Source organism: Carassius auratus, chromosome 48 (assembly GCF_003368295.1).
Source record: "Carassius auratus strain Wakin chromosome 48, ASM336829v1, whole genome shotgun sequence".
In the NCBI taxonomy this organism is placed as follows: Eukaryota; Metazoa; Chordata; class Actinopteri; order Cypriniformes; family Cyprinidae; genus Carassius; species Carassius auratus.
The window spans coordinates 7,498,755-7,526,754 of NC_039290.1; the positions used below are offsets into that span (position 1 = coordinate 7,498,755).

At 35.0% G+C, this 28,000-nt stretch overlaps 1 protein-coding gene across 1 annotated transcript in view; it reads left to right on the plus strand.

Annotated features, from left to right (window-relative positions):
- Positions 1 to 28,000, plus strand: part of LOC113065698 (pleckstrin homology domain-containing family G member 5-like) — a 61,804-nt gene that overhangs the window by 6,868 nt on the left and 26,936 nt on the right. Inside the window, exon 3 of the mRNA XM_026237165.1 lies at positions 9,777 to 9,853. Within this exon, the coding sequence (XP_026092950.1) occupies positions 9,777 to 9,853 (77 nt within the window). The remainder of the gene's footprint in view (positions 1 to 9,776; positions 9,854 to 28,000) is intronic.

Consider the following 28,000-nt stretch of genomic DNA (forward strand, 5'->3'; position numbering starts at 1 on the left):
CTAGTCACACAATCCTTCAGAAATCCTTTTAACAAACTTATTTTCTACCAAATAAACCCCATTTATTATCATCATCATTATTATTATTATTATTATTATTATTAATGTTGAAAAGAGCTGATAATATTTTTCAGGTTTTTTTAGGGGGAATAAATCGAAAGAACTGCATTGTTTTTACATTTGTTAGAGTTATCTCTATTTGTCACATTTATATTATTTACATCAAGCTTTTGAATGGTATAGTATTGTATATTGTTATTGAAACTTCATAATGTTTCACTTGATTATACATTTAGTCAGGAATTAAAGTTTGGAAAAAGTCTTTGGAAAAAGTCTGACTAGTAAAATGTTTACACGTTATGTGAAAACTAGTACAAATAAATAAAAAGAGACTTACTCATGTTTATGATCTCTGCTGAATAAAGTGCTTCATTCTTTTTTCTGAGGAAATCCATTTCTCAAATCCTCAACCACATCACATCTTTTTGGGGTGAATTAAGTCTTATTCCTCTCATCGCGAAGCAAACAGTAAAATAAAATAAAAACTTGAAGAACAGTCTCAATGCCTTTTCTTCTGTGTGGGCGTATTCAAGCCGCGCGCTTCAGTTTGAATCTGAATAGCGCGTTAAGCGCGGGGGCGTGGTCACATTAGATATAATGAGCGGAGATATGAAAAACAGACATTGCGTTGTTTTCATATGGATTACTTTATCTCAGAATATTTAACAAACTTATTTTCTACCAAATAAACCCCATTTATTATCATCATCATTATTATTATTATTATTATTATTATTAATGTTGAAAAGAGCTGATAATATTTTTCAGGTTTTTTTAGGGGGAATAAATCGAAAGAACTGCATTGTTTTTACATTTGTTAGAGTTATCTCTATTTGTCACATTTATATTATTTACATCAAGCTTTTGAATGGTATAGTATTGTATATTGTTATTGAAACTTCATAATGTTTCACTTGATTATACATTTAGTCAGGAATTAAAGTTTGGAAAAAGTCTTTGGAAAAAGTCTGACTAGTAAAATGTTTACACGTTATGTGAAAACTAGTACAAATAAATAAAAAGAGACTTACTCATGTTTATGATCTCTGCTGAATAAAGTGCTTCATTCTTTTTTCTGAGGAAATCCATTTCTCAAATCCTCAACCACATCACATCTTTTTGGGGTGAATTAAGTCTTATTCCTCTCATCGCGAAGCAAACAGTAAAATAAAATAAAAACTTGAAGAACAGTCTCAATGCCTTTTCTTCTGTGTGGGCGTATTCAAGCCGCGCGCTTCAGTTTGAATCTGAATAGCGCGTTAAGCGCGGGGGCGTGGTCACATTAGATATAATGAGCGGAGATATGAAAAACAGACATTGCGTTGTTTTCATATGGATTACTTTATCTCAGAATATTTGTTTTCGGCAGCACTTGTTTAGTTTAAAAGTAGACATTCCAGGCTTTCTATAGATATCTCTCTCATGTCTCTTCGTTGAGTATTCACGGAGTTACAGTTCATTTTAATGAAATGTTTGTACATGACGATCAGCGGAGACAAAGACTGTAGACAGCGCACCTTGTTTGTTATCTTTATTTTATAAGTGCACAAAGGTTTTTTGTTATTATGTCTGTATCCAAAAAAAACTAGACCCTTTACAGATTCGATTGATGTATTGCTCTTATCTGTACGATTAAAACTGAGAGTTTAATTTAAGTTCTTTTCGGGGTTATCAGGTGAAAATGACTCAAAACGCATATATGCGTTAATCGACTCGAAAGGGTTAAACATTATGGATGAAAGCATTATTTGTACACACTTTGAAACTATGGCGTAATCTGAAATCGAACTCTAATTCAAAATAATATTTTATGAATGATTAAATATTATGCACTGCATTTGAAAGTTTGGTGTCATTTATAATGTAACCAAAGATGCTGTTTTTTAGCTTTCTGTTCATCAAAGAACACCAAAGCAGTATTAAAATTAAAATATATACAAATAGAAAACAGTTATTTAAAATTTTAATAATTTTTCACAATACCACTATTTTTTATTTTATTTTATGTTTTAGCCAAAAAAAATTAGACGTGGTTAGCATAAGATAATTTTAGTCTTCGCAAACCCCGTTGTTTGAAGAACAATTTTTTTTTTTTTATCTTAAACAGAGAAATCTAGCAAAGAATATAATGTTGCTAAGCACTTGTTAAGTCTCACTGTTTTTTTAAGTCCGTTGCTAGGTGGTTGTTTACTGGCCCAAGTCCAAAAAAACCCACCTTCAAGTCTGTGTGGTATTCCAGCGTGTTGGATTACTCCTTCATTGTAAGGCTATCAGATTTTGCTTTCACCTGTTGTTTACTAAACTGTCCGATCGATTTATAAAGGGAACAGCACACCTCCTTAACAGGACACATGATTTGAGGCCTCATTCATGTCCATGGCACATACAGATTACTATGACACTTACTATGTAGCGTAAGGGGATTGCTCAGTGAGGTCACTGAATAATCTTCAGTTAATGTCTTCAGTTTGTTGTTGGGTTATAAGTTTTGAAATATTACAATAGTATTTCTAGCATTTAAGCGTTAAGTATGTCAGATGATTTGGTCGTTCCGTCTAAATATGGGTTAAATATATTTTCCACTACTTTGGCAACCATGAGTGAAACTGCTCTGTACCCGTCAACACCACTGAGGCTTGGGAAAACTCACTTCTTCACTTCATCCTGTTGCACACACTCACTCTGCCTCTGTCAACTCCATGTAGTGCACTTTTTAATCCTAATGCAGAATATTCAAGCCTGCTATATGTGTTTAAAAAAGACACTGAAGTTGCTGAGGAAAAATCTTAGATTCATTGTCTGAAATCTGCTTCTATGTTGAGACTTGTTCAACAGCTGCCCGAGCGGCCTGTTCATTTAAAAAAGCTGCAAGTTCAAAGCCAGGTTCTGGATTACTACCATATGTCTGCAAAGCCAGGCTCCAAGAGTAAGTCTGCCCCAGCCATAACCTCTAATTTCTTATCCCAAAATTGGGCATCTGAATGGCTGTGCAACATCGTGTCTCCCCTCCGATTCTTACATGGTACATTCTCACAATAATTAATCTATTCAGGATAACTAAAGCAATCTTACTGCAGCAAGACATTGGGGAAATGCCATGTTTGAAATTGTCATTTTGACACGCATCCACCTCTGTAGAGCAGATATCCTATCAGGAGCCACTCCTGGCCAGTGTCCATCCAAGGAATGAGCTGACATTGTTGTAGTCACACGGCATTCGTGACTCCTAAATCTCTCCGAAAAAGGAGGACCAGGACTCTAATCAATGCAAAAATGTCTGGCTTTTATTGTTTGTGCAAATCATAGACAAAGTTCACGGTCTGCGTAGGAGGGGTTTGCAAGAGATCTTTGTTTCTCAAAGACTGGAAGGTATTGGCCTAGTCTTTCAATCCCAGCATGCACTTCAGCCCAGTATGAATACAACATTTGTCTGGTAGTGTGGGTCGAACACCCTCTGATGACCAGACCTCTTTGCCCAAACTGCTTGCACAGACTTTGACACCAATGTGCCTGTTCCTTGCAGACATGGAAAAGACTTATTGTTTGGTGAAGAAACCAAAGAGCTTCTGAGATGAAGTTGAAGAAGAAGCAGCGCAGTCAACTTCTCAAAGAAGGCGAGACACTTTTGTCAAGACGTGAGACATCTTTGGAAGACTTTATTTTGGTTCTTGCCAAGGTGTAGAGGACGAGGACTTTTAGGTGTTCCTGTGTAGCCTATAGCAAGATCCCATTGTGAGATACACAATTCAAGAAGCGAGGAACACGTCGTACATTCTTAATTGAGATTTACTGTCAAGAGTGGCATAGGGTTGCTGGGAAATGGGTGCCAGGATTTGCTCTGTTTTGGAACGTAGGTCCAGTTTTGGCATGCATAGTTGCGCACATTTATGTGTTGGAACTCATGAAGCGGGATCAAAGCAAGGTTTAATTGTTAGGGAAGATGAGGTAACTGCATGTGCCTGCTTTATGGGGAATTGTTTGAGATTGAGTATATCCCATTTAAGGCACACCAGAGGTGAAAATAAAGATGCCGCGTTAGATGTTTTGTGTTTGATTATTGTGCAAGTGGGTATTGCTTCCTTTTAAAGTAGCCTTCAGAAGATCAGTTTATTTTTACAGTTAGTGTTTACAGCCTCGTCCTTCACGATGTTCCTTTACTGGAAGAAACGAGGAGCTTATGAGCTTGAGACACTCCCATCATCTCTGACAGAACTGGGGGCAGAACGCTACTCTTGGTCGTCCCCTCTGGATGTCATCTATGATGTTTATGGTAAGGCTGGATCCACTTACCCAAAATACTCTCACACTTCAGTCACTAACCAGTGATTTGTTGTATTTTTTACACTCCAATCTCAGAAAGTACTTGATTTAAGTTCCTACAACTTTGAGAAATTGTTTGCAACTGAAAGTCCTTAATGTATTTTTCTTTGTATTGTATTATCATTCATGATTTCAGGTTCAACTTTCTCTAAACTGTTACATAAAGCAACATTTTCTGTGCTATTTTGTTGTTTCTGTACCTTATGAGTTATTGATTAGACTGAATATACAGCTAAATCAAATATTTGGGTGCATGTTGATGTAGCTTTTGTTAACTAATACGTGGCTCAGTGTGACTGAAAAGCCTAAACGTAATAGGTCCAGTTGAGCTCAACCCGAATTAATTTTTGGACTGATTGGAAGGGGTGGTGTAGACCTGAAATAATCTAATCACTAGGAAAAGCTGTAAATATTTGAATCTTACTATTTTCTGAATTGGATTAAAAAATAATGTCCAGGGCCGTGATTTTGCATGGTTTACAGCTAATCTCATGTCTTACGAATTGGTGAGTGCATAGGCTGAATATTTACTAAACATTTGCAAAAATGTTCTTCTGTCAGCTCCCTTTTTAGATGTGAATATGTGAATCAAATGGCATTGTTTAGGGTTCATGTAAACAGAGCTTTCAGAAACCGAATTGGATTTGATTCATTCTAGTTGATGAAAATTAGTGCACGTAAACATATAACAACAGGTATGCATGTGTGTGTGTGTTTTAATTAATTACATTTATTATATATATGTTTCTGTTGATATTGTATATCTTATTCTGAATGCTCATTTTCCCAATATTTACATTTAGCTTACCTTTGCATAATCTTATGGTCACTTAAAGGTACAATTTGTAAGATATTTGCAGTAAAATATACAAAAACCACTAGGTTAGTGTTATATATTTTGTCCAGCTGATTACTAACAATATATCAAATGTTTTCAACTATTTGTAAATCATGAGAAAATTCCCATTCTAAACCGTGACACAGGGCAGTGCAGTCGCCTGTTGATGACCCTTTGTTTCCGCCTTTACTGACGTAGAAACCACATGACAACCGTGTCGTGGACAAATGCGGAAGTAGCTTCGCGGCAAAGTTCAACTAGAAAGAGATGCTGATCTCGCTAGTGTTTTACTCGACAGGTGAGTTGTTTTGATTTGTATCTTTACAGAAAACGTATGCTATTACAACGATTAACAAGATTAGTATTATGGAGCATACACGCCAAATGCGGGGCATCGCGTCCCTAGACCTGCGAGAGGACATGTCTGATTCATAGTCTGATTGTTTTTTTGCATTGACTTTTTATGTAGTCTACTCGCGCAAATAATTGAACTTGCGTTAAATCCATGATTTATCTTTCCGTCTGATTGATGGTCGTCAGCGCTTGGGTAGAAGACCACAAATCCCATCATTCCACGCTCCTCCTCAGCGTCATCAAACCACACGATTGTTATTGTTTTGATAGTGCGCCCTCTCGTGGCAGGTCCTACAATCTGTACCTTTAAAGTATTTTAAAAAAATAATAATAATTTAATAACACTGTTAAATGTTATCTTGAGCAAATCTCGAAATGAATATCCATTTTTCATGCTGTATATTTTAGTCCAGAATTCACTTTTAGCATTTAAAACTTTAGCTTTTTATTTAGTCTTTTTATTGTCAATATATTTAGACAAAATATTATAGAATTAAAATTTGTATCATACATTAAATTGTTTTATATTACATATTATAATAATTATATTACAAATAATCAACTTTTTCAACAATATTAATATTTTTGCATCCCTTTTTTTAATGTATGCATGCATCTTTTGCATTGTGTTCTGCTATTTTATAGCACTCTTTTTCAACATTTCCACACCTCTTCTTAACTTTGAATGCTTTTGCTGCCTTGGATTTGTGTGTTTTGAAGTTGAAAATGTGCTATCATGGTCAGTCATTGCTGTAACATCCATGTTCTTCACTACTCTTACCCATGCCTTATTCCTGTTAATATAGTAAATAATGATGCTGTTTTTCATTAGCCCATCATTTAGTCTACGATGCTTTATTTGTTTGTCACTTACACAACTCAGATTTCTTCCAGAACATTTGCGACACTTAAAAAGAGATGGAAAACAGCAAATGAGTCTCCTCTTTGATCTCTTCCATCCATAAAACCTTTAATTAAGGCAGATCTCTGGCCTCTGCGGCCTAGAGAAGAGGAGCGTACTGCATTTCTAAGTGCATACTTGTCTTCTCAAATGGCATAATTAGTCTGGGGGATTAAAATGGTGGGTCGTGGCTCACTTTGGTGTTTGAGTTGGTAATGGTGATGGGAAAATGTCACCAACTATAAGGACCATTGCTGTAAGATTAGCTTCAAAATGGTCGTATTATTGTATGTACTCAGGATTCAAGTATGTGGCCTCTTAAGTCTTCTCGGCATGTGTGTAAGAAGCAGTATGGCTGGACTCATGAAGTCTGAGGGGTCACATTTCTACTAATAAATTTGTAGAAATTATTTTTCTTGAAGTTGTGATTGTCATTATTTGTCTTTTATATTGCAAAATTGTATTATAAATTTTTGACTTTAGATTTCACAATGTGACTCTTTAGCTCACATTTGCAACTTAATTCCTCATAGCTAAATTTCTCACAATAAGTCTCTCACAAATGCAACTTACTTATTTTACTCATTGTTAAAAAAAGGATAATACATTTTGGGCACAATCTACTACATATATATATATATATATATATATATATATATATATATATATTTTTTTTTATATATACATTTAGCGGTTTACCTGTATTTTGAACTTTGCACTTCATATGTAGCATTGTGTTTTAAGGTTAATGGAAATGTCAATAAAATTACTGGATAATATCCCTGGAGAAAATTCCAGTACATTTTCCTTTTTTGCAATATATTGTAAATATAGTAAAACCGGGAGAGGCTGTTTCATGCAGCTTCTCATGTAATGCATGAAAAAGCAAGCATCACTCATGTTCCTTTCCTTAAGAACCAAAAATCTTTAGTTGTGTATTTGTAAGCACTTAAATATTGTTTAAAGCTTATGCAGTTAATTAAAAAAATCAGCTGCCAGTCATTATTTCTCATTATATCATGCACACATTAGTTTACTGTAAAAAAACAGCAATTGTAAAATTACTGTAATCAGAAAATACAGTAATTTAATTACAGTAACACTACTATTAAAACATACAGTAACTGGTTGGCAATGCTGCTGTCAGTATTTTACTGTCTGATCTACAGGTATTTTTTACAGTAAGGGTACAGATGAACTCATCAGTCAAAAGTCAGTTTAATGGGGTCCTGTTAACCTTGTTTTGTTTTATTTTCTATATAGATATCCCTTGATCTTGAGAGTAAACCATTTTACTGTCCCGTGTGGTGACGCAGCAGTTGGCTGCTTCTCTGACATTCAAGTGAAGCACCTCGTACCTTGGCCGTCTGCTATCTGTCTTCCAGCAGACGCCTTGCGTTACATAACTCACACCGCTTTTGCTCCAGTTTTCAGAGCGAAGCAGGAGGAGGAGGCAGGCCATCAGACAGGTCCAGTAGTGTGCCAGCCGTTCCAAAGCTGCAGAACAGAGGGATAAATTCACCGCTGATCTGAGGCATTCCTCACATTCCTCATAAAAGCCTGTACAAAAGCGATGCGTAAACATGCTCTTAGAAATCTCCACTCTGCCTTTACATGGTAAACATGGTACAGTCCAGGTCGAGGGTCCTTGCTGTGTGGTCTTCTTTGAGGAAGAGTTTGATAAGGCTGCAGGACTCTGGGATTGTTTGTTGGGAACTGTAAGCTTTTTTTTTTTACGCATCACGTATTTGTGTGATGATTGATTGTAAGATTAGTCTCTCAGGTAATAATTTAGTTCTATCTTTTTTTTTCTTCCATTATTTGATGTTTGTTATTTTATTTTATTTAACAAGCAAAGTAGTATCTATTCAGTGAATATAAGAGCATTTTAGCGTCTTCATTCTAAGCTAGTGGACAGTCTTGAAGCAGCAAAAAAAGCTTATTAAAAAACAAAACAATAACAGTTCCTACCTTTTCTCCACCTGTTTTATTATCCGCAGATGTTTTATCATCACTGAAGTGTGATACTTAGGGTTTTGCAGACCATAAGTATAAGGAATAATGATAAAAACAATAAGGTGGTTAGAGCGGGCAGCTGCTGCAGGTCAGACGCTGGTGACTCACATGATTTTAGGTTTTGCCACAAGTTTTTGATTCATGACACCCTTGATTCAGTCTAAAAGGTTGGATAGTGAGGCATATTATTGAAGAGGCACACATTTGAGCTGATTTAAAGCGACAGATCTCCAGATGGAAATGATGTTGGGAATTTTCCTGAGAGTAATGCATCTATAGGCAAAGAGGAGAATGGAAAGTTGTTGTTGGGTCGATTTCTACTGAGAATCACTGAAGTATGTGGCTGAGAACTGTCTTGAAATTCTCATCTGCATACAGACACATCGATCTTAATGCAAGTGAAATAATTAGCATTCATGAAACTAATATTATAGTGTGGTCAATTGCTTTAGTTTTGCATAGTGCTTTTAAAGGGATAGTTCACCCAAAAATTTAAATTAGTCCATAAATTACTTCCTTTTTTATTTTCTCTTAATTTCTCCTGTCTTTTATGTCCTTCAAAATTCTGTATCAGTCCTTATCCTTTCATTGCATTTTAGTGTTAAGCATCTGTTGAGACCGTTTTTTTTTTTTTTTTTGCTTTGTTTTTAGACTTTCTTTTGGAAAAAAAAAAATAAATAACTGAAAAAGAAAAAGACAAAAGAACACCCTTGTAACCGGTGTTTATTTTTTATATTATTTTTGTTTTTGTAATTTATTATTATTTATTTATTTATTTATTTATTTAGCAGAATAAAGTAGAGAAGTAAAAATCTTGGGAGGAAAAAAAAAAGTTGAATGGTGTAGTTCACCAAAAAATGAAAATGATCAGCTATGTGAGACACTTTTTTTTTTTTTTGGAATGGGCACTTTATAGTTAACTTTTTTTTCACCTGATGCATCGAGTGGCATTAAGATCAAAAAAAGATCAAAAACAATTTTTTTATACAACTCCGACTGGATTTGTCTAAAAGAAGAAAGTCCTATATACCTAGGATGACTTGAGGGCAAGCGATTTATTGGCTAATTTTAGTTTTTGGGTGAACTAACCCTTTAATAAATGGTAAAACTGAAATGAAAATGAAAAAAAAAACAATACAGTTATTTAAAAGCAACAATTAATAAAAAGTTAATAAACAATTAATAAAAGTTAGACATTTGAACTATCTCTTTTTCAGAAAATGTAGAGTTTCACATTGGGTTCATAAGGTGTTTTGATGTATATGTGTGTGTGATTTAATGTTGTAGATGAGAAGCCCGCTCAGGATGAGGAGTGTGTGGTTTGCCAGCACCCAGACTGCAGCGAGCGCCGTCACGCCTCAAAGGTAAGAACCGTACACCAGACATCCGTCCTTTCTGAAGACTGCTGGGAGATCTCGTGCTTTAAAGGATCAGAGAAAGAGCTGCTGGGATATGAGGTCTCCTCTCTGGCCACCAGACTGTGAAATGAATTCTCTGTCATAAGCTGATTCTCTCTGAAACAGGAGAATGATCAGAGGAGAGCAGCCAGCACAAGTCACCTCTCCTGAAGCCCATGCTTTGCTAACTCAGGGTTTGCTTTGGGAATGAGGTAGACTGCTGATATCGTGATCAGGGGCATGTTTTGTAGCAGGTTGAGTTGTAATGATGACAAGAAACTTATTTGTGCATATTCAAAGTTTTATTTGTTAGTTACTCTTAGTAATTTGATACCTGGGGCTGTCACTTTTAGTTCGAAAATCGATTGCACAATCGATCGGACCAACCAAAAAAAAGTTTCGAAAATGAAAATAGGGAATCGATTTTAACCAAATATGTACACTATTAATTTTAAAATAATTAAACAATTAAAAAATCTAGATTTAACAAAACTCACAAACAAGCAGAAAAAGAAAATAGCTAGACAGAAAATACTAGAGTTGTTCCGATTCCGATACTAGTATCGGAAATATCTCCGATACCACAACAAATTCTGGCATCGGCATCGGCGAGTACATGAACCCATATACCGATCCGATACCATTTTCTTAAAAAAGACCTAGTTATGACCGCAAGCTTTGCCTAACCGCTGCACGGTTCTTCTTCGCTGCTCAAAATGCATTGAAAACACAGGAAGTTGTGCTGTGTTGCCACAAGCAACCCCTGTTTAGAGCAGCGAAGAAGAAATGAAAACGCGTTAGCAGCCCTGATCTATATATGACTGGATCACTCATCACATTCTAAACTGCCAAAAGACAGTGAAGCCGCTACTATATTATAGATCAGTGGTTAGCAGTATGTCTCTGTAGTACCGGTAGTTACAGACTCTCAAGTATATTCAGTACCGGCAGCTGCGTTCAGTCGCTTCCGTGTAAGTCAAAACGCAGGGCTCCAGACAGTAGCCGAATATATACTAGTGTCTGTGAATATTAAACTGCAAAATACTATTTAAATATTACTCCCGCAAAATCTACATCTCTGTGGGTGACTGGCACAGATGCGCGAGAGCTCGCTGTTTTGTAGTCTCTGCTGTGTGTCATGAGGACACGAACGCATAAACCGTCACTTCATGAGAATTTACCGTTTCATTTGAGAATACTGTCATATCATAAACACAGACACTCAAAGATCTTCATGGCAGCCCATTAAAATAAATGTTTGGTTTACATGAGTAAATTGACAATATATAAAGCTACTGTTGTAGCCTACAGTAATAATCATACGTCTCTATAATAATAATAATTATGCCTAGATGGTTGCTTGTTTTTTACTTGTTTTGTTGTAAAGAGATTATCTGATTAATAGATCTTTTTTTATATTCCTAGACTTATTTGTTGCAGTTTTTTTATACAGTTATATTGTAAAACTTAAATACCTTTTTTAGTTTGCGGTGTTAGATTTTTGGCTGCATTTGAAGTTCTTTTTTGCATATGAAAATAAATAATACTGTCAAATTCATGTTAGATAATAAAAATACTGTAATAAATACAGTAGTTCACCATGTATTTGTTCATGTTTTATTGAGGGATCTGTCTGAAGCACACCATAAAAAGAATTCTAGCAATTTACACAGGGCTAGTAGTATATACAGCTGTATATACAGATACACACCCAGGTATCGGATCAGTACTCGGTATCGGCCGATACCCTGAGCCCAGGTATCGGAATCGGTATCGGGAAGAGAAAAAGGGTATCGGAACATCTCTAGAAAATACCAAAAGCGAATAGAGCATTTGGCGCGAATGATTTCAATGTTAAGTCAATGTGAAGACGCGTTTACGTCTGGAGGTCTTGCGGCGCGGTAGATGCGAATTCGCCTCATTCGCGCATCTAGTTACAGGAGATTCTGAGTTATGAAAAGGACCATTGCAAGCTGACAACGACCGGCTTTTGCGGTGGAAAAAGTTGAAGCTGATGAGTGTACACTAAAACGCATTTATGGACTGCACTTTTCATTCAGATTCTCTCAAAGCAGATGAGCTGTTTATTTGCACTCTATGGTATGAACAGAGAGTGTTGAGCTCATTTCATTTGACAAAGCCAGAAATCCAGCTGAGAGAGCTGTTACCTGTTGGTGCTTGCTAAGGTTAACTAATCATTCTTTTGAGAAAGGACAAATATCTGTTCATGCGCTGTCTGTGTGTGCAGTTCTCCAGCGCTGTGTGTGAAAGCGAGCACACGAGGGCTCAGGGTTTATGATTGTGTGTGCGGGACAGGACCGCTGTAGGGGGTCGTCCTGGAGGAAAAGCTCTACAGTGATTGTGCTCGTCTGGCGCCCCGAGGTCACGGGCTGCGGTTATGTAAAGAGATTACATGAAGATTACATGAAGGAGGAATGTCTCTTGTCTTGTTGTCACCTTCGCCTCCCTCTGGGCCTTCATTGTTTTTATTACTTGCTAATATCTTAATTTTGTCAGCTTGTCTTGTAACATGATTGTTTATGACTTGTTACTCCTTGTTCTTGCGTGCTAAGCATTAGAGGAGAGAGGGTGAAATATTCTTTATAGCTTGGGGGTGGTTAGATTTGAATGTTTTAGAAAGAAGACTCTTCTGCTCACCAAGGCTACATTTATTTGATCAACAATACAGTAAAAACTGTAATACTGTAAAATATTTTTACAACTTAAAATAACTGTTTTCTATCGTAATGTATGTTAAAATGTAATTTATTCCTGCGATGCACAGCTGAATTTTCAGCATCATTACTCCAGTCTTCAGTGTCACATGATCCTTATATCCTATTTATGATCCTTGTATTATGCTGATTTGATGCTCTAGAATCATTTCTGAATATTATTAGTGTTGAAAACAGCTCATCATTTTTGCAGAAGCTGTGATATTTCAGGATTCTTTGATGAATAGAAAGTTCAAAAGAACAGCACTTTTTGAAATGGAAAGGTTTTTTAACAAGCCACTTTAAAAACTATAACATTCCATATTTTTTACAGATATATATATATATATATATATATATATATATATTATATTATGTTAAAGTATTATTATGATGTATTAAGTATTTAATATATATTAATAACTTTATTTTATAATTTATTATAAATAATTATTTATAATCTGAAATTAGAAAAATGCATCTGTAAAAATGTATAAACAAGCAAGGAAATTTTCCAGAATATATTCAGAATATATGATTGTAGTGAAACTTAGAAATATATATATAATAGTCTTAGTACTATAAGTATTTTATTTGAATAGTATTTCTATCACTATTGTTGTGCTATCAAAATATTTTGCATGTTTTTACATTGCTAATTCATGTAAAAATATTTGATTCTGATCATTTTGAACTTGTGTAAGTTTGACATCAAAGGCTTTTCCCCCTACCACCTAGAAAATATGCATGCATGCATACATAAAAATTATATATTATTAATGATAATATATATATAATTTTTTTTTCTCCTGCATGTGGACAACTGTTACTGTGCATGAGATCCTTTCAAAATGTGGTGAAGTGTTGTAATGCTCCAGCTGCTAAATTCACATGACTTACTCACTGACACATCTTAGCCCTCACTCCTCTACTATAAATATACAATTTCTGTAGTCATCATTTTTAATTCCTTACACAATAAAAGCAGCTTTGTGTAAGTGTCAAGACCCATGCACTGCAGTAACTCAACCCGACCACTAGGTGGAGGCAGAGACACGGTGTGTGTGTGTGTGTGTGTGTGTGTGTGTGTGTGTGTGTTTGAGTGCAAGACAGGAGTCCGTTAACTGAAAATAAATCTGTTGTCAAATCATTAGTGGTGCCTCCTGAGACAAACAACCCATGACCTTAAGTAGTGTGAAACTGTGCAGCTTGTTGAGGACAGGTCTGTTAGCGTCTTGCTATTAAATGCTAAAGTCTAGCTAGAACTTGAAGACAAACACACTGGTGCAGATGTCTGAATCACTGTCTGTGTCAGCTCTTGCTCAACAGTCGCTAATGTTGCTCTACAGGCCTTCTGACTGGTTTAAGGAGGATTATGTTTATTTATAGACTGCTGTATAGGAATAATTCTGACAAGACAAAGATTAAATGCATGTCTTAGATGATTTGGAAATTACGACAGTTTCGAAAATGCTGTAGTGTGCTGTTTTGGGTAAATGTAACCTAGTCGAAATCTGCCGCTTTAACCGGGTAATTATGGAAAGTCTTGGAGATGCTGCCTGAAGGTATGGCACACGCTGTGTCGTGTTGTGCTGCACGGAGTCAAAATTCAGTTCAGTTGATCCAGTGTTATTTTAGTGGCCCTCATGTGGTATTTTATTTTCTTATATTTTTAAATAATGTTATGTGCTTGTCATTGTATTAGTTTATATATATATATATATATATATATATATATATATATATATATATATATATATAGCTTTATTTCAGATATTTTAGTAATTTAATTTACAATAATTTATTTCAGTAATTTTTTGTTTCATTTTTATAAATTGTTAAACTTTATTTAAATAACTGAAAATTATTTTTTATAGTTTAAATATTTATTTTGCTTTATTATTATAAATATTTTTATTTCTATATAGCTGAACATTTTTATTAATATTTTTAATATAATATTTATTTTGCATTTTATTTCAGCCTTTTCAGTAATCAAAAACTATTTTTAATTTCCGTGCTTTTATAATTTTTATTATTTTTTTTTTAGTTCTAGATAGCTTTAATTTCAGTTTTAGCAAATCTAGTACTTAAAATTATTCATTTTGATTTAGTTGTCAAGGCAGCATTTTTAATTTTCTTTTAAAAATTTTGTTTTAAGTTCATTTTTTCAACTCTATTTCTATTTTCAAAAAAGATTTGTAATTGTTTTAGTAATAGTAATTTGGTTATGTAATTGTAATTTTTACTGATATTTTTATATAGCTGTAATTTCTTTTGTATTATTTGTCATCTAATATTTATATTGCATTTTATTTCAGCTTACCTTATTTTCCGGACTATAAGTCGCACTTTTTTTCATAGTTTGGCTGGTCCTGCAACTTATAGTCAGGTGCGACTTATTTATCAAAATTAATTTGACAGGAACCGAGAGAAATGAACCAAGAGAAATGAACCAAGAGAAAACATTACCGTCTACAGCTGCGAGAGGGCGCTCTATGCTGCTCAGTGCTCCTGTAGTCTACACTGAACACACACAGCGCCCTCTCGTGGCTGTAGATGGTAATGTTTTCTCTTGGTTCTAAATAAATGCGACTTATAGTCCGGTGCGACTTATAGTCCGAAAAATACAGTAAATGTTTTAATTTACCTTTTTTTAAGTTTTATATTTTATTTTTATTTTAAGTGTTTTAGTACTTTTGTTTCTATATAGTTTTTTATTTTTGAAACTATTTTTTGTCAGTTTTAATAATTGTAGTATTTCAGCTTAAACATATTTCAGTTAGTTAGCAATAACAACACTTTTCTGATCCTATTCCCCCCTTTTCTGATAAACACATAAATGGCTAACGGGACTCTGGAGTCTGTCTGTTTGTCTTTCAGTTTGTATCTTCTGGTATTTATCTGATCGTGTTTCCGTGTGTAGAAGGGGCCAGTCTGAGCATGTTTCCATCACTCAGAGCCAATTACCTCTGTTTGCTCCCCAACAGGACTAGACAAGGTGTGGATCACCAGAGAAAACCACCCAACCAAAGACAAACAGCTGAGAGCTTTCTCTCTGTGTGTGTGTGTGTGTGTGTGTGTGTGTGTGTGCATTTCTCTTTCCCAGTGGGGACTTAAACCTAAATACACACTGACTCTTGGAGACTCGTGTCATTGTGGGCACCCCATGGAGAAACAACGTTATAAATCATACAGAATGATTTTTTTTTGGATCATGTAAATATGTTAAAAGTTTTCTGTTAGGCGTAGCTTTAGGTGTAGGTGGAAAGAATATATGCGGTTTGAACAGTTACAGTATACAGTCCCCACAAGTATGGTAAACTAGACTAGACAAGTGTGTGTGTGTGTGTGTGTGTCAGGCACAGCAATAGATCAGATATCTACCCTCACTTATTCCATAACACCTCATCCTTGTCAAAATCAATCGTCTGCCGTCCCGACACCCACTCAATCACTACTCTCAAAGTTTCTTTCAGGGAAAGCGTCTTCGGTGTCCGTTTCCAGATAACTCCCGCTTTCCTTCTGTTTCCTTATTCCGCTATTAATCTTTCCCGAGGCATGCTGGTGAGTGATGAAGCACATGCCGTCTTTTCTCATTTACATCTGTTCTTTTCCAGTTCTTCCTGTATACGGCCCATAAATATTTAGCGTTTCATCACTCTAATGATTCATGGGTAACTCTGAGCAGTGAGTGGTTTTATAAAGGATCCTGGATCTCTCTCTTAAGATCCTGCATGAGGGCATACAGACTGTTTAGACCATTTCTGACTTCACGTTTAACCTTTTGGCTTTAAATATTTCAATCCAAAATGTATCGACTCACTTTTATGTTGTTTCAAACCAGTAAGGTGTGAGATGTATTTATTTTCTCAATAAATCATTTAACTCCATTCACACAAATGATTTGATCAGAATTTGATGATTTAAAGCTGATTCGATTCTCTAGTTCAACTCACTTAAAGAATTATGCCACCAATTTATTGTCTTTTGGCTTTTAAAATTTGTAAATGAATCCGTTTTTAGTTGGATCTTTTTAATGAATTCTTTTGTTCCGGTTCAGTTCACAAAAAGGATTTGATCGTGAATTGAACTTATTCAGTTCTCAGGTTCATCTCACTGAGGTTACAGTAAATAATGATTTTTATTTTGTCTTTTTGTCCCCCAAATATTTTGATTTAATTTGTGAATTAATCTTTTTTTTTTATTGTGTCTTTTCACAGAATTATTTGATCCAATTCAGTTCACATAAATGAGTTGTTCACGAATTAAAAAGATTTTTGGAAAATTATGATTTAATTACTTTTTTTTTAAACATTTGACCCAGTTCACAAAAATGATTTGCTCTTGAATCAGAATGATTCAGTTTTCAAGTTCTTTTTTTTTTTGTTTGTTTGTTTTTTACTTTTTGTTTCTTTTTTTAACATTTGACGCAGTTCACAAAAATGATTCACTCTTGAATCAGAATGAATCAGTTTAAGTTCTTTTTTTTTTTTTTTTTTTTTTTTACTTTTTGTTTCTTTTTAACATTTGACCCAGTTCACTGAATTATTTTCTCATCAATAGAAGTGATTCAGTTATCAAGTTTGAGTCAACTTTATATTTTCAACTAAATGTAAAATTTTTACCTGTTTGTTACACAGTTGGATCCAGTTCACAAAAATGATTTTTCTCATGAATTGGACCGATGCAGTTCTCAAGCTCAGTCACTTCTTTTAATATTAAATCATTATTGCTGTCTTAAATTACTGCTTTTGAGTTCCACAGAAGAAAAGTCTGTCAAAACGACAGAGAAATGATGAGAATTTTTAGATTGTAAATTAATTTTATGGCTGGTTTTCCACATCCTACTTATTTGATTCATTTCTGAATGTCACATTTTAAACATTACCACTTTAAACAATTAAATTTAAGTTCCATTTAAGTTCCATATTGGATGTTTTGACGGGTCTTTCTGGCAGCGTATGGTTTTGCACTCTTCAGTGTGTGCTTTCTGTCTTCTGTGTCTGAATTGTAAGATGTGTGCCCAGGTCCCTACACATTGTAATGCCATTAAATAACCACCAAAAGCATAAATATAGCTTTAATGGACAAGCTAATGGCTCATAAGATGAAATGAGCGATTGAAGGCCCAGATGAGTAGTTTCCTTCATGAAGGAAAGGGAGGATTGCTTTACTGTTGCGTGATGCTCATTGACCGCTTGCCATTGGAGCGTCTGCTGGCATGAAGGCCGGTGTGGTGAAGAGGAAGAAGACTGGGCATCAAACCTGCTGGTCAGAGTGAGATAATGGCTTTTCAATGCCGAATGCACATAGTGTCTTTTGAGCGATGTTCAAGAATTTCACGGAAACCACACAGGAGCCTTTTTCAGTCATCTGTTATGACCTCAGCGGATTTGATTTCGTATATGATGAAGATTTGACAACTTTTAATCAGTGTGCTTATCAACCTCTGCGTCACCGTTATAATAGGCGTTATGTGTTAGCTGGAACTGTCTCCGTGTGAGGTGTTTCTGGACAGGTTTGCACACCTTCTTGGGAAAGAAGCTGTTGCGTAATGTTTATTTCTTAGAAATGGACCATTAAAAGCCTGCCTGCATCCTGCATGATGAGTGCTTGTTTCTCTGGTGTCAGAGATCTTTCCAACAAAACCTAAAACACAGAAATACTATTAGTATGAGATAGAAATGTGACCTACAGAGTTGCAGAAATTTGGACTTTGGACAAACTTTCCATTTGCTGTTTTGCAAAATGTATTTAGGTTGTGGAAAACATCCAAAATGAGCACTTGCCAAGCACTTTCTTTTTTTTTTGAGTTGGATCTTTTAAATGAATTATTTGACCCAGTTCATAAAAATTATAGAATGATTTAGTCAGATTTTTCATTTGTTATTTTGCTAAATGGCTTTAGGTTGAGAGGTAAAACATTAGCACTTGTCAAATGCTTAATTGAATCGGTTGAATCTGACTGATTCATTTCTCAAGTTTAACTCACTGATTCACTGATTTTCCAAACATGAACTAATTTCAGTCTATTTGTATTTTCATCTTTTTTTGTTTATTTTTAAAAATTTTTAGTTTGATTTGTTTAATCAATTTGACCCAGTTCACACACCAGTGATTTGATTATGAATTATTTAAACTTAGCATTAGTTTTATTAGAGTTTTTTTTAAAGGGGCCCATAGTGGTCTACCAATATGTGTTTTTTGACAGCCGATGCCGATATCCTGGAAAACAGGGGGCCGATATAAAGCCAATATGAATTTTTCTATAATTATTATTAACATTTAAGAATTTTATTTATAAAAAAATACATTTGTAAAATAAACATACTTTAGTATTTTTCACACAAAAAAAATAAAAAAAATAAAAATATAATAAAAAAGGTGGAAACACTGTAATCAATGGGACACTCAGTATTCTGGGAAGTTTTTGTGCACAGGGAAAAATATATTTATCAAATAAAGCCAGGGTAACCCTCATTTTACATACAGCCCACAGAGAAAATAACATAATAGTGGGCAAATGCATAAAATGCAGTATTTTCAATCATGCTAAATCAAAATGCAGTAATTATAATTTGATCCTCAATATTTTTCAGTTCATTGAAATTATCCTAAAGCTAAAATTCTAAAGAGATTGACAACTTATACCTGAGCAAACCTATTTATTCATTCATTGAAAAAAAATCAACAAAGTATGTTTGATTGGATTGTGTTTCTAAATTTTTTTAAATCTGATTTTTCAAATCAGCTTGTACCCAATGTTTGTGACTTGTAAACTGCTTTTCAGAAGTTTTTAGAATTAAGAATTTGAAGAATTGGGTTCCAAAACTCTTATAAATCCATTTAGATTAATTTGAGCAAAAATGTGTTTCTTTAAAAATTCAAATCCAGATTTAGATTTTCAAAGATTTATTATAAAATTAAAAATGTTTTCCCCAAAATGCAATAAATCCATGATACGTATTTTTTTTTTCAAAGGGCAATAAATCCGGTGAATCAATATAAAAGTTATTATTTCATATTGAAACTGAGGAAAATACACAACATAGTAAGTTGATCCACATTTGACAGCCTCTGAATTTGGTCAATACTAATCTTATATACAGTCACTTGACTAAAAATACATTGAAATGCAATTTCATCATGAACAAGAACATGAACAACAATTAACACATTAGACCACAGAAATTCCAAAAGTGCATTCATCTTTGCCATGTTACATTCATTTAGTTGACTAGTGCTATGTGCTGTATTAACAAACTTAAATGGCATTAATAAAAATACTAACACGACAAGCTTCGCAATATCACATTCATAATCAAACGCAATTCATCTAATAAATTCGGTTTGTCAGGCGTGAAATCACTGGTAGTTTTCCAAATAAGATGCGGTTGACACACAAGCAGGACTGGCCTGCATCCTTGTGCAATGACAAAAATGACTATATTGTGTGTGATTCGCGTCAGCTGTGTTAAAGCACTTGTGCTGCATCTTCTCTATTGCTTTGCCCGGAGCACCTGATCCCCTCAGGTAATTGTATTGCTTCTGTCTGCATGCCTTTTTAAATATAGACTCTTTTAATTGAGGTAGACTGCAGGGGTTTCTGGAGGATGGGATGCTATTCCCCAAACACACACACACACACACACACACACACACACACACACACACACACACACACACACAGTCTCTTATGTAGGAACCTAATTGTAGAGGACTTAAGTAAAGCTCAGCCTGATTTACTTTGAATGCCAGAGGAACAGTGAGTTTTGTTTAGGAAGCTTTGGAACCTCTGATTTGTTCTAGTTGACTAGTAAGAGTCTGTGTTTGGTTGAGATGGACTCGTTATGACTAGTGGTTGGCTGATATAGTTTTTTTTTGACAGCAAATGCCGATATCAGGCCGATATAAGCAATAAGAGGCCGTAAAAGTTAAATGTACATATAAGGAACAGCGGGAGGACCAATTTGTAACTTATGAGGTCAATTGGCAATTGGGTATAAAAAGAGTCTCTCAGAGTGGCAGTGTCTCTCAGAAGTCAAGATGGTCAGAGGATCACCAATTCCCCCAATGCTGCAGTGAAAAATAGTGGAGCAATATCAGAAAGGAGTTTCTCAGTGAAAAAACTGTTCTGATCCTCTGCCACCTGCTCTACTGACCCTCTGCTTTGTCTCTGACCTGCTTATTGTCTGCCGCCTGCCCTGATTCTAGCCGATCTTGATTCTGATTGTCTCTGATATCCTTGACACTGTTGTCTGACCCCTGCCTGGTACTTCTATGTTTTCTAAATAAACAACGCACATGGATCCGAATGTCTCTGACTCCTCGTTACACTATCATTTTTAGGCTTCCTCCTTTCCCTTTTTTATCATTTTTGTCAGATATCATATCTCCTCCTCAAGAATCCATTAAATCAATTCACGTGAATTGATTCATAGATAAGCTTCATCTGAAGATGTCAGCAAGTCAAAGCAGCAGTTTATGTGCATTTTTGTGTGTGAGCAGACCGAGCATAAACACACAACGGGTCTTCAGTCCTGACTGTCAACAAGTTTATATCTGATGTCTATCTTCCTCATTGAGACTCCAGCAGTTAAGTAGTTCCACAAACACCCTCAGGGTCTAAGCTGCGCCCACATTGGAAGAAATTACATTAGGGATAGAAACATTCACCTTGTATAACACACGCACACACACACACCAGCTTACGGAGCAATTAGATTGAAAGCACCCGCGTCCAACAAATCTTGCCAGAATTCAGGAGGACGATGCAGTTTGCTCCAGCACAAGAATAAAGGACATTGGTTTGTTGTTCTGATGTATAGAGCAACATGCACACATGCAAACACGCATACAACTCTGACCAGCTGGCGGTGAGTGCATCTAGTGGCATGCCAGAGAGCCGTTCCTTGTAATTATTTGTATTTATTTTTTTTTTTTCCTCAATGTTTGTTCATTTATTTTTCTTGGCTATCATGGATGCATGAGTAATTCTTATGTTTCCATTGATGGTGCGTGAGTGTACAGAAAGTTCAGGAGAAAATTGCATGGAATTGTTGGATCGTGATGAGTAGTGGGAAGCGTTTAAACATGTTTAAGTAAGTGGGTTGAGCGTGCAGGTCCGGACTGGATATGTGCAGGGATTTGCCACTTTCTTTTCCCAAACCCAAGCTCAGTTTTCTTTTTTGAACTTAGAAAATGATAAATTTACAGAAAGTATAATATACATGTATATTATATATATTTGCAGTACCATGTGAATAACATTGTACATGATTATTGTAGTCATTAAGTACCACGGTCTTCACTGTTTTATAAGACATGTACCATGGTGAAATAATGGTGTTCTTTGAAGAATAATAATAATAATTATTATTATTGTGTTAGGAAATTAATTTTGTGACAATTAAATAATCCCCATATATAATCATATAAAATAAAATTACTATTATGTACACTTAAAAAAATTAATTGTTAGGTATTCATACATAAGATTAGTATTAGTTGTATGGCTTTCCGTGTATGATTTACATGCATAATTATATTACAGTGCATATACTGCGGCAAAAAATATTTTTGCTGTAGTATATACTGTATAGAGTAAAATTATTATTATTACTGTAATAAGAGTGGCCAAAAAAAATCTAAAAATGAAAACATCCTGATGTATTATGGTAATGAAGCTCTGGGGTGAAAATCTCCTTAATTGCCATGAAAATGTTAATGCATAAACATTCTTTATCTTGTGTTGTATTTTTGTACTTTTATTTCATTTTGCATTTTAAAACCGTTTATAAAAAAAAAAAACATGATGTAGTTTTAAACGGATCTGTAGTTTATATTGATTTATATTTGTGTATGAATGTATTTTTATATATTCATGCATTAAAAATTGACCTTTCTGAGAATTAGCTCTCCCTCTCATGTCATTTCCAGTTTAGAGAGAACACTAACTTTGAATTTTATAACGCTATAGCATTGTTTCTTTCACTTTATTCTAGACTCTCTCTCTCTCTGGCTTTCTCTTTCTCTCGCCCTCCCTCTTTCATGTATGTCAGTTCCTCCTCCTATTTCTCCCCTTAAGCTATGGATAGCAGTGTTGCATCACAAAGTGGAGCTTGAGTCGTCTCTCTCAGCGAACTTGACTGAGTTTAAGTTGAATGCGCGCAGCTGCTGGTGGTGAGTTTTCACTTCTGTCTTTACTACATATGTCTCTGGTTACCCAGCAGATGGCTAGACATAATGCTTCCTAGGGTTTCCTTCTTAAATGTCTGTTTTATGTCATTTAGACTACTATAAGTATTATTTCAAAGCATTTTTATGAAGGTTGCGGACGTATGCTAAACTTTACAAGTCGTTGTCTCTAATTGGGTTTAAGCTCGGCAGAGTTTTCACTATTGCAGCGGTTTGTGAAAATTGTGGTTTTCATTTTGTTTTTATAGTGAACCAAAGTACGAAAAACTGTTAGCCAATTTTCTTCATGGTGGTTTTTGTCTTAACTTCACGTTAATTCCGTTTCTCTCTCATAACCTGTTTCTTGTAATTCATATTCTTGCTCACTTCTGTGATAATGATGGCTGTTTTCCAGGTGTGGGTGTGAACATGCACATTTGCTTGTTGAAACACACACTGAGGAATGTTTCTTGTGAAAAAGTAAAGTTAATTAGTCTTCTTTAGCGTGGATGGACTTGTCCTTTTGGTCAGTCTTAGCTTTTTTTTCCTTGAGAATTTTCAATAAATGTAAAATTGATTTAATGAACATCTGCTTTGCAAGACTTCTAACTTCATTTAGGGCACTAAAATGTGGAAAACTACTGGTAGAAAGTAATTTGGAGATGAAAAAACTTAGCAACAGACATGAAACCTTGTGACCTATCCCAGGGTTGGCAAACTCTATAGTACCGGAGTGAACTTTGCTTTTGGAGGTAAGTGATTGTGCAGTGGTTTAAACTCAGAATTATTCAATGAAAGAAATTTGAGTCCTTTGATGTTCTCAGTACGTAAGTGTGGAAATCCCACACCATACCGCAGAGCTTTATCATCAGCTTCTGTGAAAGGGCTGGTTACCTGGACTCTTTGTCGCTGGTCTCCTTTGGTCGGTGCACTAAAACCATGACATGAAGTTTGTCTGAGTGTGTGCTTTTGGTTTCCCCTGCTTGGTTGTTGAAGTTGCAGGTTAATTCAAGAACTTTTAAAGGGTTTGACCACTGGGGACCTCAATAATGGAGCTTGTTTTGTAAGTACAAGTTTAAAAGTAAAGGTTCCATGAAGAACCTCTAACATCCATGGAACATTTCTTTCTAGTTCTCTCTAGAAAAATGGTTCTTTTAAGATCTGCTCACTGAGAGGATCTTTTGGAACTTAAAATGGTTCTTCTATTGCATCAGTGTGAAAACCTCTATTTTAAGAGTTGTTTGTGCTGGCTCAACCATATTGATCTATAAGGATATGCTTCAGTTCACCTGAAAATTAATATTCTGTCTTCATTCACCTTTTTCATTCCAAACCTGTGCGACTTTCTACTTTGTTTTACCTGAGTAATATATTTTGATGAATGTCCAATACGTTCCATTCATTTTGATTTCAAAGTTTTGAAATCAACCTGAAATCAACCTGTTTCAGAAACAGACTAATAAACTTAATGTGATGCATGTCAATCATACATGAAAAAAAAAAAAAAACAGGTTGGATTTCTTTAATAGTACTAATATTAACTATTGCTTGTTCCACAGCTAGCCGTATTTTAATGATGGCCATTTGATGCTTTTTTTATTATTATATGATTAGATTATTGAAATAAACCAAATTGGTGGAAGTTTTATATGCAATTCAAATGCATGAATCTTAAATTGAGCCTAAATAATTTTTGAGTGGATGATTTTTGTTCATAAAATCAATGCATATTTTGACCAGTGCTTGTCTATCTTTAAAAGACTATAAAAGTAGTCCATATGACAGTTTTCTGCTGGCTGAAAGTCTTTGGTTTTTGCATGTGTCATAATCCTGCTATAGCAGCTCATTTTTGGTAAGTTTAGACTGTGGTCACTGTATTCTGACATGCATGTAGACCACTTTTGTGGTAATGCGAATTTCCCTCTGAATTGTTCCGGATGTCCACTGACCCAAGACTGTGAACCGTCAGTCACTAGCCTCGGCCTGCATACTTCTGCGACTTCTTGTATGCTGGTAATTTCCTTGCTTTAGACCCGTTTAATCTCTTTTAGAGATGAAAAATTTCTTGTGTCTTTGTTTGGAATTAAATACTAGCTCACTGCATACTGCACGATATGTAATGTTTCTGAAAACAGCGCCGATTATGCAGGTAGTGTCCAGCTATCAACGTCATTTTTGCAAGTTTGTGTAAATTAATGGCATTTCGTTTGGAAAATATAATCTTGAATAATAGTGTCTTATAGTCAAAGCTGATTTGATTAAAAATACGGTCATGTTATGAAATAGTATTGCGATTTTTAAATAGGTTGTGTTTTTCTCTAAACACTCAGAAGCAGAGAAGTCGAAAGATGTTTGTCCTTGGCTTCCATTGAGTAATTACATTCACATAATTGCTTAATCACACCATGTGTCTGGGTGTAGTTTGTAAGCATAAAAGAGGGGGTAGATGCAGTAGCAAGATTGCTAGATTCTTGCTAGCAAGATTCTTTTTTTATTTTATTGTAATGGTTTGTATTAATTTTATTTTAACTTAGAATAATTTTTTGTTTGTTAGAATGTTTTTGCTTTATTTTTATATTAGCTTTGTAATTATAGAACTATCTAATAGTTTGTCTTTTTTTTTTTTAATGGATCTATAAATGTGACTGAAAAAAATATATTTTTTTTTGAAAGAAGTGCATCTGTTTAATCAAAATTAAAGTAAAACAGTAATATTGTAAAATATTATTACAGTTGAAAAAAAAATATTCAGTTTGAATGTATTTTAAAATTTAATTTATTCCTGTGATGCAGAGTTAACATTTTCATCAGTCTTTAGTGGTTTATTATATGAAAAGTATTATCCCAATTTTTTGACTGATAGTGTAGAATAAAAGTTAATATATAAGATTTTTGTTTAGTTTTTTGTCTGTTTATATTATTTTACAATACGAAGGTCCATGCGGCACAAGTTTTCATGCTTATTCTTATGGAAAAGTTTGGCTATGCTTTATGTAAGTTCACACCCAGCTCTGTTTTTTGATGACATACTCACAATATATTATATAAACGGAAGACAAACAGCGAGGTCTTTAAGACTTCTGACAGCTGTAGAAGAACTCTTACTCACTTCCTTTAAATGGTTTGTGGAGTTAACTGTATTCTGAATTGGTGTTTTACTAAGTGTAGCTTGACTGATAACTGTGTGGAGGGATGTGAATCAGTGTTAGATGAGTCTGTTTGTATGTTTTTGTCTGTTGTGTTTAAGTGGCGGTGTGTCAGTGTTTGTAGACGTCACAAGCATCAGAAGGGACTTTCACAGTTCCGTGAGTGCGAATCAAGACATTTAAGGCCATTTAGTGATTCAGACCGTTCTCTCACCCTAAGTCACCATGATGCTGTCAGGGTTGGGCAGAATTTAAGCCTGTTTTTTAATCATCAGGCTTTGTGTGCTTTAAGATCATTCTGTTTATGAGTCAGTGTTTTTGTTAAAAGCGAAAAAAGGATGACATAAAAACAGTTTAAACATGCTAATGATTCAGACAGAAGATCTAGTTTACTTGCTCTTAATTTCCTCAAACAAACTCTGGCTTTTTTATTTGATTCCACTAACCTGGGATCATTCTATCAATCTTTTGCCATTTTTATGTGCAAAATGCATTGAGCGCTCTGTGAACGGGTCACTAGGAATGGTGTCTGAGCTTGAAACTATGCTTTGCATGAGATTATGAAATATCTCATATGCTTTGCCAATGATGATTCAGTGGTTTTAGCTAGAATCTGAAGCAGCCGTCAGTAAGTTTCAGGTCTTGTTTGACCTTTTGTCACAGACTCAAACTTGTGACATCAGCGTGAGCGCCATAGCTCCATGCTTGCTTCACTTCTTCTATGGTCAAGGTGAGAGAAGACTACAGAACTGGGAAATCTGTTGAAGAGTTTGTCATTTGGGTGTGACCTTCACTAACTCCTCCATTTAATTATGCTTATGTGTTTTATCTGCTGATTTGACGTATGCATGTGCAGTCGTGTGATGCATTTGGATGCATATGTAATGTATGTATAGCACAGGTGTGCTTTTTACCATTTTTGCCCCACGAGTGTTCATGTATGTTGCTTAATGTTGTAATGTCCCTCTGTTTTGAGTTTCACCATCTCTGGTGCGCCAGTGTAAAGTCTTGTTTTTCAAACTGAAGTCAAGCTTTTCCATGAAAATGGCAATGTCTGCTAGCTGTGAGGTCATCTACATGCTAATGCACTCCTGGAAGTGCATTTTTAACAAATATGCATTTAAAATGACGGTCTTGAACTTCCAGGACAACAGACCAGAAATACTAATGTCTCATGTTGCACTGCAGATATTTTGAAATCGCCCCCCAAACTTCCTGTTTTAACAGGATATATGTCAACACAACACAGAAAACTGGACTTGGTAAATGATGTCATGGGGTTTTTAAGCTATATAAAGGGATAGGTTCTTTTCAGATATATAACAATCCAATTATAGTATAAATTTTTTCAGTCAATGCAGTTTTATAGAAATTAAAAAATAACCATGTGGACCTGTAAATGTGACTGAAAACACGTATGTGCAGTAGAGTTGTAACCAAACCCTGATGTAACTTAAATATAATGAAACATAAATATCAATCTTCCATTTTCCGGTCTTTTGTGTTTCCTTGTTGCTCGCAGATACTTTCATTCACCCTTTAAAATGGCAAGGGCAAATTTTTTGTGCAGCTTTCCATGAAAAGAGAGATTAAATGCCTGCATAATTATCTGTATGAGAAAGAGGGATGAAAATGTATATTATGTAAGACCGCTCGCGCTGTACTGTTGAAAGGAACAGGTGCTCAGTTTTGCGGCAGACGGATTAATCCTGAGCTAAAGGACACTGCACTTGACTTTTGACCTGAAACTCTTCACACTGTCTGAACAGCACCCTCTTCACCAGATATGGGCAGGAGAACATGCTAGCCACATAGAGACCACAGAACCTGTTTACCATGGGTCCCCTTCACTCCAGATCATGTTTGCAGATCGATACTGATGAAAAAACCCTTCGGCATGAAAAGCTTTTCTAAATCAAGGATTAATAGCTTGAAATATGATTTAGGGGGTGGGGGGAATGTGGGCATGAAACTATTAAAGCATACATTAACGTCATAATCCTTAGACACGCTCTGATAAATAGAGATGGTGGCTGCTATCGTTTTATGTGTTGTAACCAAGAGTGAAACACATT